This window comes from Drosophila teissieri, chromosome 2R, assembly GCF_016746235.2.
Source record: "Drosophila teissieri strain GT53w chromosome 2R, Prin_Dtei_1.1, whole genome shotgun sequence".
NCBI classification, from domain to species: domain Eukaryota; kingdom Metazoa; phylum Arthropoda; class Insecta; order Diptera; family Drosophilidae; genus Drosophila; species Drosophila teissieri.
Window position 1 is genome coordinate 9,770,682 of NC_053030.1, and position 19,051 is coordinate 9,789,732.

Genomic DNA, 19,051 nt, shown 5'->3' on the forward strand with positions numbered 1-19,051 from the left:
CAATTACGAGCAGTGGAAAATTTTTTAGAGGGCTCGGCCTAGGCACAGTGGCAGAAATAAAGTGTACCAGGCGCAGAAATGAAATCTCGATTTTCCTCCCAGCTCGCACATAATCAATCAATTCACCGACCCGAGGCGGTTTTCACTTAAATCGATACCAGAACGCAAATTGATTGATTTTGGTCACAACGACATGGAATACCCACGGTACAGTTGGTGGACAAATATGCGCACCACGCCAACTGCGTCATTGCAAATCTGCGAAGTTCTCCCCCTCCGAAAGTGTAAACTATGTAGCCATGTATCTAGTATTCCTCGAGTTCAATTGTTTAGTTCAAGATCGTTTGGCAGGGCCGCCCAAGGGAGGGGCGTGGCCGGGCATCTGCGTATCTGGAAATCAAGTCGCGCGGATCGGTATTTGACTTCGTTTTATGGCCCATGCATATGCATTAGCCTAAGCGACAATGAGCCCCCGCCGACTTAATTGCACAATATGTACATATATTGCTGCCCCTCGACAAATCGCAGACAAACGAAACGTGACAACGACGTGCCCACCTCAGCCGATCTGAGCCGATCCGAGCCCAGCTCACCTGACCTGGCCAGCCGGAAGCTGGAAGCGGTAAGCTGGGCGTCTGGCTACCCAAGAGAGCTCCCCAGTCGATCGAGTGATCTTGGGGCGCTTAACGATGTTTGACCAGCCACGTAACAGCAGCTCAGAGTTGCAACAGAAAATGGCAGTTGGAGGTGTGTAGTTTCCCTGGATACCATTTGATTTGAATATATTTTACTGTAAGAAACTCTATTATATTCCAATATTCCAAATATATTTTTTTTAATTTAAAAATGGTAAGTCTGTTACAACTTGGGTTTCAAGTAAATTGCTTTCCAGGCATAAATATATTTTTTATAGAGAACTAATGCCACAGGAGTCTGTACATTGCTTAAGTTCTTAACTCCTTGTTTCGAAATTGTCACTGAAATTGATTAAAAGTAGTTTGAAATGTCTTCAAAAAGATCCTAAAAGTATGCTTCTTATTTTCAGAACACGTCCTAAAAGGAGAAATCTTTAACAACAACATAATTTACTTTAACCATTTTAACACCGCCTAATGGTTATTTACATATCTTTCCTTCTATAGATGGTGGAATTGAAATGGCCTTCCAAACTCTTTGTTTCCTTTAGATGTCTATTGTTATTATTATAACAAGTGTATAGTGTTTGAAAATTGTTTTAACGAATAATGCTCCTAAGAAGAATCCATATCAAAACACAAACTATTTGCTTTGTAGGTGCTTTCATGTCATATCATCTCCGAATACGTATACGACCGAGTAACCCATATACCCCATTTCCAATAGAGGGTGTCGGTGGAATGGCCGGCAAACCAGTCAGACATACTTGACAAAAGCGTTACTGCTTTGATTTCAGGTCTGCCGATACAAGTCGACAGCCGACTGATTAAGAATTCCAGTTTGCCGCACCTGACCAGACGCTCGCCGACTATATACAACGTACTATATAGATAGATAGGTGAGTCGGAGCGGATCGGAATCAGAATCGGAATTGGATCTAGTCGAGTGCACGGCCATATGCAAATGCAAAAATGTCTGGTCGTTATATAAGTGCATCTGTAGGTACATACATATGTATGCATGCATTCGTGTATATCTGTGTGTGATGCAAGTTCAAGGTTGGCGGGTGCATTGGAATCTGTCTGGGATCGCGCCTAAAAATAGCCCTTAAATGGTGGCATATACATACATATGTAAGAACATAGCAAGCGATCGAGAACTTTCGCACCTGCGACCCGCGTTTTCTGCACCTCGATGGCTATTTTATCGGGCTCTTAATATCTGCGTCTTATCGCTGCAGTCGATTCACCGACAAATTGGTCACATGCTCGCCATTATAATAAATATTTTACTATTTATTTGTGCTTCGCTTCGCGTGTCACGTTGCATGTGCTGCTATCTCTTTCCCCCCTCTCTTTCTCTCTCACTCTCGCTCTGTGTCCCTCTCTCTTTCGCTTCCCCCCGCACAACACGTTTCGCATTTGTTGTAACGGTCTCGCTTACGTGACGTCATGCACGGGGGCTTGTCGCCCAGCAGCCAGCAAACAACAAGCAGCAACAACAAGAAATTCGAAAAAAAATATAAAGAAAATCAGCCAACGAACGTGCCCCCAAACCCGCTCTTCGTTCTTCGTTCACCGCTCTTTGCATTTGGCGCTCTTCGCTTTCGCTGTCTGCGAGAAACGCTCTCTTAAGTGCATCCTCACGAAAGAGTCCGTTAATGCCCTATCCTCAAGATGGTGATCATTGCACTTGGAATTGACTTGTGTGCCTATATATTTCTTAAATAATTAAGTAAATTTATACTATAATATAAAAAACTCATTATGATTAGAATTTGAAATTAAATCAAGATATAGTAGTGATATTTTCATAGCACCCACTCTACATACGTCTTTAAAGGAAAACCCCACTCGGCTCGTGGAAACTTTTTTCGTGAGGGTGATGGTGTTTTCAGTCATATCTTCTGCCAAATCACATTGCCATATCGGTTCGTGGAAAGTCGCACATGTGACCGAATTGAAGGTGTGAATGTTAGTAGATAAATGTTAATTAATGCAGAGTGTTCGGGCGGTCGGTAAAATAATTCAGGCATTTAGAGGAAATTAACAAGGCGGTAGCGGGAGCAAAGGGATAATGCCTTCACCGAGCATGCCACAAAGGTGAAGGTAAATACGTTCTTACAGTTCCAAGATCAGGCAATTAGTGAGTGATCTTTGAGTGGGTAAACAAATAGCTACTACGATTTAATCTCAATCACTTGCTCGCAAATAATTTATTTAGAAACTTAGCAGGTTACTTGACTTCCTTAAAATCGAATGCTATTCAATAATGATATTTTTTGAATTGATCAACATATTCAAGGTAACTTCGATAGGGAATTGTGAAACGGAAAAGCCTTACAGTGTGCGGAATTGCACAGACACCAAATGAAAAGACACAGCGTAGCAATTTCTGGCTTGTTCCACTTACGAGTGGCCAATATCTGGCACATTCAGATACAGATACAGAAATGTATCGCACATATGGTATACACTCAGTTGCCATACGTAGTACGTACATGACCGATCACATGTGCAGAGATCGGAGAACGAGGCGAACGCGGTGCAAACTTGAAATTTATGGCGATCACCGAAGAACCGAATCGATGGTTGTGTAGGGTAGCGGTTACTCAGAGGGGCGAAAATAAGAGAGGTATGCGGTTGTGAGGCAGAGGCACTTTCTCACTCACGCGCACATCGGAGATCGGTTGCAGCCGTTCAATGGAAAATTTTGGATTTTTCTTTTTGTTTCAGAGGAACTTTTTTGAAATCTCTGCACTGCACTGGTGATTTTCCATGAAATTTTCCACTTGCCTTTTAAATTGGTACTCGCAGCCCGTACTCTTCTGAAAGATCTGTTGCAGCGGCCTCCCTCTGAGGTTTTCAGTTGTTATCAGTATCTTATGTACTGGTAGCAATACCGGATCTCGCTGACCTTGCTTCGTCTTTTTGGCACGCTTTACATAAGCCATACCACTTGACCAGCTGCAACAAGGTGTCATATGAAAGGATATTCAACTTGCAACAGTAGAAGGCATTGAAATCGAGCCCTCTTTAGATGCGGTTTTGCAAACTTACGAACTAAAATGGGGGGAAAGTCTTCTAAACGTTTTCTTATGTTGGAAGAATAACCCATTAAAAGTATATTATTTTAAGTTTTGTTTAAAATGCTTTACTCTAAATTATAATATATTTATAAATTTCAATCTTCCAATTAAACAACTTTCAATCTTCTTTGCCTATGCTCTTCTGAATTATTTTGTTCAAGTGCAGCAGAGTTCATTAGATATTTAACCGACCTATCGCAAAATTCCGGTTGGAACAGCCTTAACCCACTGGCGACCGCGTGACATTCAGACGGCGTGGGTGTGGGTGTGGATGTGGGTTCAGTCCAAATATTGACGTCGCCCATCATCCCGGGTGTGCCTGGTGGCTCCGACCTGATCATTGCACCGCCCGTGGACCGCTGCTATTTGCTTTGTCCCGATCTCGTTGCTAGCTGGAGGAAGCTAATGTCAGCCGTAATGGTCGTGTAATTGCACGGTTTGAATTACGGCACTGCATTTTGTAACCGTAATAATCCCGGCCGCACGCCAGCGTAATTTTATGAGGGATTTGCTGAGTGCACTGGCAATTTATGAAGGGATGCCTAAATGCTTTGCACGATGTCAAAATATTTGATTAGAATAGGTAAAACTGCACACTCTAGATAGATATTTGCTGATAATATTTAAACCAAACACCAAATCTGTTACACATTTAAGCAGGAAGAGAGAAAACACCATTCTAACAACTATTAAAGAGAATTGAAACTGTTAAAATAAACACTAAAAAAAATAAGTATTTAGTACCACAAAAGTAAAAAAAAATAACAGTTTAGTTTAACACTTAGATTTAAGGATCATAAAAAAGGAAACATTCAATAGAAATGGAACAAAAAAGTTACATGCCCCGGGTGAGGCTCGAACTCACGACCTTAAGATTATGAGACTTACGCGCTGCCAACTGCGCCACCGAGGCCATGTTCTTGGCGCCGTCGGAGTGCAACTTGAAATCGTCCACGTGGCGAGTTCTCGAGCAGGGTGGAATATATGGGTTAAGAATTAGTTGGCCATTTCAGAGTGTTGTTATTTTGCATTTGTTTTGAAAACAAACGATATCGAAACGGTTTACTACGCGTTGAACATTTTTGCACGTAGGTCAAGGCTTCTATTTATTACTTAGCACATAATGTGCCCTTATTGTTGTTTAATTTATACAATTAAAGGTTCCATTGACATTTTTGTGCTTTAATTATTGACTTCTATGAGTAGTATGAGTAGTAGATGTGCCTCGGAATGCTCGGTACCTAATAGATGGCAATAAGTTAGCTTCTAGTAAGTTTTTGCACACCGTTTTGCATCATCTATTTAATTAACACCTTAAAAGCAGTTTGCTTAGTGCCCGTAGACTATCGTACGATAGCTGATCTACCCTACAGCCCACTATAGTTCCACGCCAAACGGAACCTACATTGCTTTACCCTCTGAAAAATGTACATATTCATGAGATGATTTATAAATAAACGCCATCAATTAAAGCCGCCAAAACCAGACTCGGTTAAGTATTTTAATCTTTGCATACTGGCTGGCAGACTGAAACTGTATGACTAACTAGTCAAGCCAGACGCCGCCGATCGCCGTTTTGTTTGTGGGTTTATTCCTATATGTATCTCGTGGATATCATGTAGATATGTACACATAAGGTGTACATATGTCGAGTTAAGTTTTCTATTAGCGATCTGACGCAACTTCGCAGCTTTTGAACTGCCCACTGGCGGTTGGTGACAAAAATGCTGTTAGACAGTCGGACGGTGCGACTTTGACCTTGGCTGAAGGGCACCGGTCTTGCCATTTAGCCTGCCTTAATTACCTGGATGTCTGAGTACCTCTTGCTGTCTCACCTGTGAGTACACACAGAAAAATAATTCGTATTTAACGAGCCATTCCAGAAAATACACTGTTATGTATACTGAACACATTAACAACTTGTATTATTTTCATGTATAATATTACTATGACTCAAATTTAAATCAGCTGATATATTTTCTAAATATAAATTCTAGTTGATTTTAAGATACCCATTTTCACACCCTCTTATGGATGTGCAATTTTTTCCGGTACACAACTGAAGCAGGTCGTATTTGCACACGTGTTAGTTGTTGTACTAGGCAGCCACTTCCCATTGAAAATTAGCCGGGTATTAATAGAAAAACAAAAGTCAAATTCTAATGATTAGGTGGCGAACAAAGCTTTTTTGTGGGAGCTTTAGGGGGCAGCGATCGATCGGATGGATACTCAGGTGCATTGGTGAGTTGGACTGAGTTTAAAGTGCGATCGGGAAGATTATAAAAATTCCTGCAGACCGTAACGCTCGTCATAATCGGATCTAATCAGCAAGCCAAATGGCCTGCTGCAAAGTGCCAGCCAAAGTTTGCTTGCAGTATTCAAAGGTTTAGCAAAGTCATCATGTGGAGCTTAATTGGCCATGTGTGTATGGGTGTATGGGTGTGTGCCATGGGGGCTATGGTGGCTATGGGGCTCTTAGTGTTGGTTGGAGGCTCGTCTGGTTTGCCAAAAGCAGCAACGTCACCACGCATACAGACGCAATCGAATATTCAGTTGTATACACACAAACGCGTGTACACAGAAAAAAAGCAGGTCAGTATCAAATCCACTCTAGAACATTTCATACCTATTCTATGGGAGGCGAATAAAATGTATCGTTAGTATTCCTTAAAATCGGAAATCTATTTTCTGGTTCTTTGTGTTTGCAAAAACAACAACTTTTTTATTGGGTGGCCGCGTGACGAATAAAAAAGAAATATCGGAATCACATGCTTAACGTAACTTATTGGTCTCTTTTTTGGCTTACATATTTTGATATCTTAGCGCTAATTTTAGCTGCAAAAAAAGCAGAAAAGAGAACGGAAAGAGATCACGTGTGCCTCTCTCTCTTTCGATTACTCTCTCTCGCTCGCGAAATTTTATGTGACTTCAATTAGATAAATAAGCTTTTAATGATTTTCTGCCATTTGCTTCAATTTGACTTTGTCGAAGTTCTTTAATTAGCGCATGGAAAATTTCCGTTCACGTACAAGAGATTGAGTTATTTTTATGTTTACAGTGGAGCCTCGTTGAAAGCGTCTGATGCAATAAATGCGCAATTGCATCAGCTTTTGAATCGCGCGCCTGCGCCACTTCCCAAACTGAGTAGGTTGATGCACTCTCTTCGGACTTCTCTTTCCTCAATGCTGTTACCAGGTGCTATACCTCTGCTCTACCCCTCCCTTTCGCACTCTATAACTCCCTCTCTTTCATTGCATATATCCCTCTCTGTCTCTCACTCTCTCTCTCTGTCTCTAGCCTGTATGTGCAACTGGGGGGCTCGTCTCTTTTGGCATTTTCTGCGCTGGGTTCGCCATTTCGGTTGTGGTTTTCGCTTATTTTTTAGGCGGTCCACCGTCCACCAGTTGCTAAAAATAGACAAAATAGGAAGTGGGTCTGCGAAAAGCGAGTACAGTTCGGTAATTACGTGAAAGCTCCCCGTTAATTACGTCATGTGCGGGAAAACAGAACTGATACACCTATCTTGCACAGATAAGTTGAAAGCCTTGAATGCGAAAAGCCTGCTAATGCGAACGCTCCATTATGCTATGGTGAATCATCTGAAATTGGTGGTTTCTATGCGATAGGAATTAATGGTGATTATTACATTTTGGGGCTGATAACTTTTCCATTACTTATTTCCATTAAAAGCAGAGAAATTCCAAAAATTAATATTTTTAAAACTGATAAGTTACCAAAAATTTTGCTCAGTGCCGTGCCCAAAGTCAAACCCTGAGTACTCCACATTTGTGCAATTATTTGAAGGTTCATTGCACTTTTGAATTTTTACACCACTTTAAATTCCTATTTCGCCAGCTCATTTTCTCTCGCCATCCCTCTCTTGAGATCTTTCTCTCCCTCTCGCCATTCCTGTCAATCAAGTTTTGTATTCAAACATTTTTTGCGTGCCGCTTTTTCGACCTTCCCACAGTTCGAGAAACGACAACATTCATCAACATTTGAGAGCTTTAACTATTTATTTATTTGTTATTACTTTTCCTCCATCCAACTGAGCCTTGAGTCACGCCAAAAAAATCGAAAATAAAGCAAGAACAACACCAGATACAATCCGATACGAACCGATCGCAACTTCGAGTCGAGGGCAAATGAGGGTCGATGTGGTGGAAATGGAAATGCCGAAGTATCTTACGCGTGCTCCGTAGAATCGTGACTAAAAACTTTCCGTTAATTGTCCAAAATATTCGATCAGAGGCGCAGAGCAGCGGGGGGTCCTGATCTTCAGAGATAAAAGCTGCCAATAAACACCCATTAATTGGTAGTTTTGCTATCGTAAATGCTTCGTAATTATCGGATTCAGGCCATTATCTAGTTCGTGAGTAATGGCGGGTAAACTGATTGCTTTCGCAATCTGAGCGAGATTAAGTTATGAGTTTAATGGTTTAAGTTTGTTGTCAATGCCTCAGGAGGAGCACTCTATGAGTTTAAGCTGGTTAATCCGATCTTGATCAGTGCTCAAACTCCAGTTGATAACCCTATTGGTGAAATGCAGTTCTGGGCATTTCTTTTGGTCAGGGTGACCCCTGGTGACCATCCGTATGTTCCAGCATTGCTGAGTACAGGTATCCGTATCTGTAGCTGTCTAGTCGTATCGGTATCTGTATCTGCAAATAAACCGAAACCGGCTGGCGGGCCTGGTACTTGGAAATTGTGTCGTCTCATTGCGCGCAATGTTTATGCCACGTTATGAAATAGAGAGACAGACGAGCCCCCCGCGTTGTTTTCTTTTTGGGGGGGCGCGTTTGCTGTTTTTTGAAACGAAAGCCAAATAAATAAACCAATAAATGAATAAAAAATAGTGCAGAGCGCCGCAGAAACGCGAGAAGCACTTGTGATGCGTTTAATTATTTGCCTAATGCTCGTAGCCCCAAATCATAACAACATCCATCATCGTTTGTTTTGGTTGCACTTGCGTCAGGCCCCCGAAAACTAAAGTGAGTGAATTGATATTGACATCGACATCGACTGGCGGACTCATGGAGTCGCACGCAAAATGTTTCCCAAGGCTTCCAGAAATTTGCACGCGCCTCAAAGTCAATTTAATAACAATCAATTGAAAATATGTGTGTAAATAAAAATCAATTGGCGGAGCGGAGGAACTCTCAGCTTCCCGGCCACGGCAATTGGTCATTGAACATAACCATACTATAACTATAACCAAGCAGTGGCCAAAACAAATCAATAAACCGCGTACAAGCCGAAAGGACGCCGACTGCGGATATATCCTAACTTTAATAATATAATCATAAGATGTTTGAATTAGCCGCTTAGTTAGCTTTCAACCTTGAAATAAAAGATTAGATTATCTTGATAATCCCACAATCAACGTTTTATTTTAAGCCAATGACTTTGTGCCTTATGTTTCGGCTAAAGAGATTAGAAGTTTCATACTTATGAGAAATGGTGATTAATAGCTTAACTACCCACGTTAAGCAATCAAACAGCTTGGAAAAACAAAATATGATGTGTTGTTTTGCTACATTTTGAACAACAAATAATACACATAATTTGAAGTCTAAGGATTACAAATTGTCCGAAAAATCATTGCAATTTTGCACCGTGACTGTGGCACTGATAGCTGTCTGATTGATATGAAATTTGGCACATTAATGCGCAACTGAATATCTAAAACAATGAATCAAAAGGAGTAGTAAGCCAAGGAAACCCTTTGCGCAAAAGAGTACTAAATAAATGGGTTTGGATGGTGCCACCGGGTCGCGAGTCGCGACTCGCGGCTGCTCTCTTCAAGAACACGCGTCATCCGCTCTCGCAGCCTCCAACTGCTGCCAGGAGCAGCAACAACTACTGCGGAGACACCTACGACTAGGAGGCGTCCCACACACACAGGCACACACATAGACGAGCCCCATTCATTCATGCCTTCTTTTCGACCTTCGCTCGACGCTCTCTCACCAGAAATACCTCAGCCCCGACTCTCTCCAACGCACCCATACAAGCAAGCGATGAGCGAGAGAGGGCGCAGAGAGCGCCTGTTTTACCGTTGGGGAACAACAAAAAGCTTGAGCGAATAACTCTTCTTCTTCCGCGACGAAATCGGTGTGCGCTATATAAACGTTGCGCATTCGAATCTCGAACTTCAGTGCCACAATAGTGGATATCACATTTAGTAGTTTGTTCCAAAGGTAAAAGACCATTAAAATCGCCGCAAAAAAATACTTTAAAACCGAAAGCGAATAAGTAAACTACTACCACACAGTGTTACATTCCAGTTGTTTATTTTTGAATAGTTTGGTTTCCGAGCAGTTCCGGTCGCCACCTTATCGCGTTTCTCAAGTAAATTTGCAGAAACTATTCGAATAAATATACAGATAAAAAAATAAAACAGTCTCTGGGCTGTCTGGCGTATACAAGAAATATAAAAAAAAACCTGCCAATTTATGCGCATTTTTGCATACTACGTCAAAGTGGGAAATATTTATGAACCAACATTTTAATGAACCCGCTGCGAACTGCAAACTATTTTACGTAATGTGCGAAAAATGTTGTAAAAGAGCAGTAAGACAAGCGAAAAAGAAACGGCAAAAACTTTTTGGCCAAGGGTAAAATGCAATCTTCGAGGAAATAAAGAAAAGTCGAGAAAAATTTTGGGAGAGTGGCGACCGTGAAAATTCTTAATTTTAGACAAGAACACTTGGCTTTTATCTCTTACAAAAATATTTGCGAATGGTGTGTAGTGCATATTTGTGAGTGGCGTGGCGCGCAAAAAGTGAAAACAAAGTTGGACAACAAAATAAAAACCAAAAAAAAAATGGAAAAATATACATTTTAATTTCGAATTCGAGTGTGGGCGATCTTTTGCGCTAATTGAAGCGAATTTACTTATAATACCCGTCTGGCGGCTGCCTTTTGTTAATTTGAGTTTCGATTACGCTTTTCTTAATCTGCTGTCAGCATGAAAAACGTTTTTTAAAAATAAAATGCCCGCAAGATCATGACGAATACGAATACTAATAACGCGTATACAAAATACAAAATCGCAACGTTGCACTGTTGACGTAGGCTGCGCACCTGTGTGCGTTTACCCTTTGGCAGTGTGCGTGCGTGTGAGAGCGGGGTTCATTCGGCACGTGAGTTCGATTGTTAAGAGAGCGGCTCTGGCCCCAACCAGGGCTTAAGAGAGTCTGTGCTGCGATCTCGATCTCTTCGCTTTCGCCTTCGCCTCGCAGGCCCCCAAAAATATGTGTCATTCGCCCAACCGCCCACTCAGGCGGCGGCCTTCAAGGTCAATGGCAACGTTTAGCGCCTTTCGCGCAAGAATTTGCATATAAACACTGGCGTTGCAATTGCGTTTCAGACTGGCGAAAAGCGCAGCACGTTCATTAACCAAAAATGGATAACTGAACAGGCGACACGCGCAGAAATACTATTAGTTCAGGCCATTAAAAGTATACTATTTTGAGAAGGGTATACACATGGACATACATAAATAGTATCAATACTGCAACAGGTTATTTCTATCGCATATATTTGAACATGTTAAAGTTTATAGTATCTTGAAGGAACTTAATTAATATTTTAAATTTGGAATCATTTATTTTTAATTTTTACTCTCAAAAATCACAGAATAAATAGATTAGAAATTTAGAAAACGGTTTTAAACCCATTTATCTTTTTTAGCATATATTTCGAATATTGAAATATTTTTAGCGGTGTTTCTGCAATTCAACTTTTGGGTGCGAGGCCACGCCCCCACACACGTGAATTAGACCTAGCGTTATGTCACGCCTGCTGATATTTGCACGGAATTCCGAGAACAGAATAGAATTGCAGAGCATAGACAACAAAGTAATAGATGAAAAGGAAAGGGCAGGGGGTGTTGGTGAAAAATCGTTGGCAAGAAAAGCGGAGACGAATCGTCGACGTCATGGCGCCCACACATTTTCCAGGGCATCACATGACGCAAAATGAAAAGTCAACATTAATACAAATAGAACGGGCAAAATTTGACAAAGCCAAAATATGAAAATATTTCCCTTTTTTCCGCGATGCGGTCATTAATCAGCTAATATATGCAAAAAGAAAAGTGGGTGGAAAATTTTTGAAATACGTTTCGATTGTATATTTTTTAGCCAACTGCCGCATGCCAAATATAAAAGATCATAAATAAATTCCACGTTGCCGCGAAAACCAGCCGCTCACACAGGTTTGCGTGAAAAGTAAATAAAAACAACACTATGTACATATGTGTTGCGGAAAAACAGCGCCTCCACTGTGGCGGCAAAGTTGGTCACATGTGGAAATCAAGGACAAACGGCCACAGAAAGTGGGTGTGTTTGGGTGCTCAGGGGGCTCGAGCGTTATCTAAAACCCAGCCCATAAATTTAGACGATTTGAGGCAGACGAAAATCGCTGATATAGTGCACTTATCTATAACTTTTCGAGTACCAAACTATTTCTACACTAAATTATGGCGATTTGCCCCTTTTTTCAGACATCAGGCCATTCCAGTTAATGCATAATAATACTCCAGATTGTTCCAGTATATCAGCAGTCAATTACTATCAAACAATATTATGAAAGCAATATAACTGTGCCAGACATCAGACTAATCAGAACTGCTGATAAATGCATTTGATTAAAAAGTGAAGAGCTTACGTATATTTAAATAACTTGTATAATATTTTAACGACCTGAAATCCTCTATATCCTTGCAGCAAAGACAAAAAATCAAATCAACCAAGAGAAGAAGACATTGTGTATGTGGTCGATTGGAAGACACCAAAACAAGTGAAAATTTGACGCGAAAACAAACTTCCCGAGGAAAACTTACAAGTTCAAGTTCACCTACAAAGCTATAGAGCTGATAAGATGAGTGGACGCGACAACAGAGGAGCCGGCGGCGGAGGCGGCGGTCATCAACCGCTGAGCAACGCCATGGGCAAGCTCAAGGAAAAACTAACCCGAGTAGGTGTAAGTATCCCATCGAAAACATTATTGGGGTAGTCGACAAGCCTGGAGCCCAGATCCACTTCATTAGATAGGCATTTCAAGATTTCTTATATTTAATCTTAAGATTGGTATTAGTATTACGTACATCGGAAACAAGAAATCGTATCTTTGAAAAGTGCAAAAAGCTTTTTTTAAATATTTCACGGCATAGAATTTTTAGATGAAACCTTTGACAAATAATCTATTAGCATCAAATAGTTTTTAACACTTCGTTAAATTGATGATTAGCCTATAAAAAACTTTAATAAAAACTCGGATCGGAAACCAGAAATCTTATTTTATGCAAAGAGCTTTATTTCACAGCATAGAATTTTTAGATGAAACCTTTGACAAATAAACTATTAGCAACAAATGGTTTTTAACACTTCGTTAAGCTGATGAATAGCCCATAAAAAACTTGAATAAAACTATCAGTAAAATGTGTGAAGAGCATAATATTATATTAGCCATTAAAGTTCGCTATGAGTATAGGGCAATTAACTACAGCACAAGGATCCAAAAACAACATTTTAAAGAACAGTATCAAGTACGCACATGACCGATAATGCTGGACCTCTTGCCACCTTTGCGATTGGTGTTCAAGAACACCAACCACACTCGCGACTTAATCGCAAAGATTTCGGGCGGTTTGGAGCGGTTTTTTAATGTACAGATGGGGAGACTTCTTAAATATGCCATGCTTATGATTCGATTTAATTAATTCGCGACTGTCTTTCGATTCGATTCGAATCTATGCGATCCACAGGACGAGCTGGGCTATCATCGCGTGGAGAGTAATTTGTCCACATCGAACACAGCGACCAGCTTGGACACAATTCTGCCAGAGGATCCGTTCCTATTTCCCCAAGTGTCACCGCAAAGGCATCCACAGACCGTAAGGACACAGCGCTTGCTGGAGGACGAGCCACCGCTATCGTTTCGCCCGCTCTTGGAGGACGACGACATCAACGAACCACCTACACAGCAGCAAAAGAGGACTCCCCTGCGCGCCAGTGGTAGTTTGGAGTTGACCCCCTTGCCCCCACCGCCCACATCCTTGGAGATCCGCGAGCATCGCGATCGCCAACAGAGAGGTGCCCAGGGTGACGAGCTGCAGCGCAGCAAGCAGAGCTTGAAAGGATCACGCGTGTCCTTCGAGCGCCGGGACACCGGAAACAGCAATACCAACAGTAACAAAGCTGCCGAGAGCAGCGACGAGGACAGTTTCGAGGAGAAGCGAACTGGCTTCCAGCAGCAGAAGGCCACCAGCGTCGATCACAAGGGCATCTTGAAGGATCTGAAGCACATTTTGGCCAACGACAATCGCCGACAGTTTCAGGCCAAGAAGCACGTCTCCCTGGACGTGAAGGGCACACGCTTCCTGCAGGATCTACTGAAGGAGTCGTCGTCGGAAGAGGAGTTCCACAAGACACGACGCGAGTTCCAAGGACGCAAGCACCAGAGCTTGGACCCACGTGTCACTTTCAAGCTCGATAAGGTCCTCCAGGGATCAAGTACCGACAGCGACGAGGAGGGCGAGGATGCCGAGCACAAACGCCTGATCCACCGACCCAAGGACATTACCAAGCCGGTGATCATCGATCTCAAGGATCTGGAAAGCGAGAGCGACGAGGACTTCCTCACTTCGCGTCAGCACTTCCAACAGCAGCGTTCCATCAGCACAGATTCCCGCAAAAGGTGAGTTTCTTTATAAAAAATAAAGAAAATAGCAAAAATAGCAAGCGAATTGGGTGAAAAACCCGCAAGAGTTCATAGCCAGGGGTTATCTGCAACACGCTTTTATGTCTCTGGACTTTGTAGTATTATATAATTATATGGAATTACCATTAATGCATTGAAGCGGATGGTAACTTGTATTCCTACAGCCTTGTATGAACTTGGAAATCAACCTATGCGCTATCTTTTATAGACAGTTGAGATAAATTTATCGTTAATCAAACATTTCTTGGAACTGATAAGTTCAGTGAAAGTGTGTCACTCAATACCCAGAAAGATCACAAAACGCGATTGGCTTTTTGTTGTTTTTCAAAGTAATTCGGTTAACAAAATGAAAGCATCAGATTAAACACTTTAATCACAGACTTGAGCCTTAATGAGGTTAACTTTGAAAATAATGATGCCTATTTGTTTATGCATATTTGGTTTTAAGAGCCCAATACATGTAAATAAGATTGAAAAGTAAGGCACTCCAAATACACGCGTAGTAAACGATGAACAATTCGAGTAATTGAATAGTAAGCTCTTTGCATGCCTAAGATTGCTTTCAAGCTATTTGCGCACTTTCCTTGATTATTTAATCCAAGTGGCATACAAATTGGGAACCCCTGACGTTGCCGCGACTATTTTGAGCGATCTCATAGTATCTCCGGCTCGGGCTAATCCGCCGTACACGCGCCTACGCAATGGGCCACACTTTAATAGACTGTTAGCACAGGCAACCTTCCAATACAACAGACTAACACGCAGTTTTGCAACCTTCTCCCCCCGCAGCCGACGCCTTTACGAGATGGACGAGATGGGCAACAAACGCGGCGAGAACATCCGTCATGCGGTGCCCTTCGTGCGCCAGATAACCGAGGATGGCAAGCCCAAGCTGGAGGTCTACCGCCCCACAACGAATCCCATATTCATTTGGACACAGGTGGGTCACACATGCGTACACTCAGCGAAAAATCATTATCATCCCTTCATTCATCCTGTCCATTTAGGGCTTAAGCAAGACATGCTAATTCAAAAATATTTAAAAACTTGAGCATTCATAGTTCTTAAATGTTTAAAAAGTCAAGGCAACCGTAGAATGGAACTCGGAGCTTAACAGTAGAATTGTTTCACATTTTCCGAGTGTAATTAAGCGTAGATTTGCTCCGAATTCTCCGAGTGTAGTCCTTCGAAGCCGCGCACAGTGAAATCCAGGGGCGGTGGAGGACATGTATTGTCCGCTCGTTAAGCTCGTTGGCGCCTCCCGGGCCCCAAGATTATGAATGGCACTAATGCAACCATAAAGCACTCGTTGTTGAGCAATTTACGGGGCCTCCAGATTGAGCTGCCGGCGTGTGGGCCATTTGAGCTATTTTCGCACGATGCCGCCGCCGATGCCGCTGCGTTTGAGTCTGAGACGGAGACGGAGACGCTCTTGCCTTAATTGAAATTAACGCATTTAGTTATGGCCGGACTAAAAATATCGCTAGCTGCCTGATGGATGCGTGGATCGGATCCAAATAGATTGTGTGTTGAGCAGAGGTAAACTCTGACAGCTGACCGACCGCTGACCCTGCAACTTCTGTCGATGTTTGGCAGTTGCAGTTTGCATTCGTGCTGGCGACGTTCGCTGAAAACAGCCTGAAACCGCTTTTCAAAATCGGCATAGCGCCTTTTCTTTGTCTGTGCCGTTCGAAAACAAACTGATAAGCTCGGTCTTGATCAAACGCTTGCGAACGGAATCTCTGCCGCTCACATAAGCGATATCGATCCGATCAGCACTCGGTGGCTTCGTGTACGTGCCTGAGCCCCATCAAATCACGGCACAAACTATTCTCGAATATTGAAATCTAGTGAAAATGCAACTGCCGCTGCACTCGGGCAAAATTACAAGTTTCAGTTGAGTTTAGACGTGCGAACGCTCCGAAAGTATTCCATTCCAAGGAGCAAAGTGAAAGGCAGGAAGCTAAAGCTATATTAGCTACACTCGCAGCCTCGTTGCCAGCCAAAAACGATTTCAGTTCGTGATTCAGCTTAGAGATACATATCCGCGATGAAGATCCTCATGCGAGCGGACACCCATGTGTCCTTCTCCGTGCCCGTCGAGGAGCCCAAGGCCATTTGTACCTTGTCCCAGGTGCCTGCATTGCATCATTCCAAATACTGTTCAAAACTATAAGCCTTACTAATTTTAAATCGTATTTCTTCCTATTTCAGGTCATAGCTGCTCTGAGCGTCTCGTTGGGCTCTCTAGTGGTCGGATTTGTCAGCGCTTATACCTCTCCTGCTCTTGTGTCGATGACCAATCCGAATATCACCTCATTTGAGGTCACCAAAGATGCTGTAAGTACTTGGAAAACGTATTTCGTAGAAGTTAAGTGAGCTCTTTGTTCGCAAGTCAGCTAGACGTAATCCTCTGGAAATTAGCGTTCTACAATAATAATGTCAAAAAAGCGTTTAAAAAACACACGTTACTAGCGAAACCCGAACTTCTGCTCCAATATTTTGACCTAACATAGCTATAGCCCTGTCTTATCAACTGAAATCTATCTAATTTCAGAGTTCCTGGGTTGGTGGCATCATGCCGCTCGCTGGATTAGTAGGTGGCGTAGCCGGAGGACCCTTGATCGAATATCTGGGCAGGCGCAACACCATCTTGATCACCGCGGTGCCCTTCATCGTATCATCTCTGCTGATTGCCTGTGCTGTGAATGTGGCCATGGTTCTGTGCGGTCGATTCCTGGCTGGATTCTGCGTCGGCATTGCCTCCTTATCCCTGCCCGTCTACCTGGGTGAGACTGTGCAGCCGGAGGTGCGAGGCACTTTGGGTTTGCTGCCCACGGCCTTTGGTAACATAGGCATCTTGGTCTGCTTCGTGGCGGGATCCTTTATGGACTGGTCGATGCTTGCCTTCTTGGGAGCAGCTCTGCCCGTTCCTTTCCTGATTTTGATGTTCCTGATCCCGGAAACACCGCGCTGGTATGTGAGCCGTGGTCGCGAGGAGCGTGCCAGAAAGGCTTTGAGCTGGCTGCGTGGCAAGGAGGCGGATGTGGAGCCCGAGCTGAAGGGTTTGATGCGATCCCAGGCCGATGCCGACCGTCAGGTCTCGCAGAACACCATGTTGGAGCTGCTGAAGCGCAACAATCTGAAGCCATTGTCCATTTCCTTGGGTCTGATGTTCTTCCAGCAGTTCAGCGGTATCAATGCGGTTATCTTCTACACGGTGCAGATCTTCAAGGATGCAGGATCCACCATCGATGGCAATGTCTGCACGATCATTGTGGGTGTGGTTAACTTTGTGGCCACGTTTATAGGCATCGTTCTGATTGATCGGGCGGGCAGAAAGGTGGGTTTAAAGCTGCATATATATGAAAGTCCTGGTTTACTAAATGCAATTCGTTTTTTTTAGATTCTTCTGTATGTATCCGACATCGCCATGGTCCTGACCCTGTTCGTTTTGGGCGGCTTCTTCTACTGCAAGGCCCATGGTCCGGATGTGTCCCATTTGGGTTGGCTGCCACTCAGTTGCTTTGTCATCTACATTCTGGGATTCTCCGTGGGCTTCGGACCCATTCCCTGGCTGATGATGGGTGAGATTCTGCCGGCCAAGATTCGCGGAGCGGCTGCTTCGGTGGCCACGTCTTTCAACTGGACCTGCACGTTTGTGGTGACCAAGACCTTCCAGGACCTCACTGGTGCGTAGAGCAAGCTTTGAGCTAACTAGAAAGAGTGGTTTAATAATTTTTGATATTTTTGTGTGCAGTTGCTTTGGGCGCCCATGGAGCCTTCTGGCTATTCGGCGCCATCTGCTTCGTGGGTCTGTTCTTTGTGATATTATACGTGCCCGAAACGCAGGGCAAGACGCTGGAGGACATCGAGCGAAAAATGATGGGTCGTGTGCGCCGCATGTCCTCGGTGGCCAACATCAAGCCATTGTCCTTCAACATGTAAACGGCGTGTTGCCAAGGATCTGAATATGCGATCAAACCAAATACTAGACTAGTGCCTTTAGTGCTTAAGAGACGTGTGTAAAACGCAATCGGTGCGGTGATCCTGAGAAGACGTGAAGTCTATGACCCCATCCAGGCGCTCTGATATTGTTAGTCCTAGCTAACTTGTAATGCTTAGCAAAAGAATTTCCTTTCTACACGCATAATTGTTATAATTATTTAAAATCATAAAAAATAGTTTTATTATGTAAATTATGATTTCTAGCAGTAATTTGTTGACATTTTAATGAATGTTGCGTGAATTTATCGGTGTAAAAAATGACATGAATCGTAGTTAGTTGTAGTGCAAAAGCAAGCAAAAGCAAAACAAACCAAAATCTCCCTGGAAAAATACACCAATTGGCTATATATCGAATATATATTGTACTTTACCTACGCTGTAAGTGTATCTATATGTAGACTAATTTAAAATACAAATCAAACCAAATCCAAGTTACGTTTACTTTCGTCGAAAAATCGCTTTGCATACGACCTTCACAATGCAGTTTACAGTTGCAGCCATGTAGCTGTTAGAGTTTACCTCTGCTCAACACACAATCTATTTGGATCCGATCCACGCATCCATCAGGCAGCTAGCGATATTTTTAGTCCG

The 19,051-nt window shown here is 42.8% G+C and overlaps 2 protein-coding genes and 1 non-coding gene across 5 annotated transcripts in view; 1 reads left to right on the top strand and 2 right to left on the bottom strand.

Annotated features, from left to right (window-relative positions):
- LOC122612998 (RING-box protein 2) overlaps positions 1 to 19,051 on the bottom strand; it is a 28,032-nt gene that overhangs the window by 3,097 nt on the left and 5,884 nt on the right. The window contains exon 1 of one of the 2 annotated variants that reach the window (XM_043786950.1): positions 4,613 to 4,802. The exons of the other annotated variant lie outside the window; for it this stretch is intronic. Coding sequence (XP_043642885.1) covers positions 4,613 to 4,640 — 28 coding nt within the window. The 5' untranslated portion in view covers positions 4,641 to 4,802. Of the gene's footprint in view, positions 1 to 4,612; positions 4,803 to 19,051 lie in introns of those variants that run through there. 2 annotated transcript variants of the gene reach the window in all.
- Trnam-cau lies at positions 4,565 to 4,637 on the bottom strand. Its single transcript has one exon. It is a non-coding gene; the product is annotated as a tRNA-Met (tRNA).
- On the top strand, positions 9,864 to 18,891 carry LOC122612991 (facilitated trehalose transporter Tret1). 2 transcript variants are annotated; one of them, XM_043786934.1, is made up of 8 exons: positions 9,864 to 9,924; positions 12,457 to 12,712; positions 13,497 to 14,428; positions 15,242 to 15,392; positions 16,667 to 16,792; positions 17,010 to 17,795; positions 17,859 to 18,144; positions 18,213 to 18,891. In XM_043786934.1, exons 2-8 carry the CDS (start codon positions 12,611 to 12,613, stop codon positions 18,398 to 18,400), a joined length of 2,571 nt encoding a protein of 856 aa, XP_043642869.1. In that variant the 5' UTR covers positions 9,864 to 9,924; positions 12,457 to 12,610; the 3' UTR covers positions 18,401 to 18,891. The 2 variants fall into 2 exon arrangements, with proteins under 2 accessions (XP_043642869.1, XP_043642870.1); XM_043786935.1 differs by lacking the exons at positions 9,864 to 9,924; positions 12,457 to 12,712; positions 13,497 to 14,428; positions 15,242 to 15,392 and adding an exon at positions 16,336 to 16,586.

Bases quoted from the DNA above. Each gene is read 5' to 3' on its own strand.
- LOC122612991 (XM_043786934.1), top strand. From the start codon at position 12,611: ATGAGTGGACGCGACAACAGAGGAGCCGGCGGCGGAGGCGGCGGTCAT. The intron at 14,429-15,241 runs GTGAGTTTCTTT...CTCCCCCCGCAG, and splicing joins AGCACAGATTCCCGCAAAAG to CCGACGCCTTTACGAGATGG. The intron at 18,145-18,212 runs GTGCGTAGAGCA...TTTTGTGTGCAG, and splicing joins GACCTTCCAGGACCTCACTG to TTGCTTTGGGCGCCCATGGA.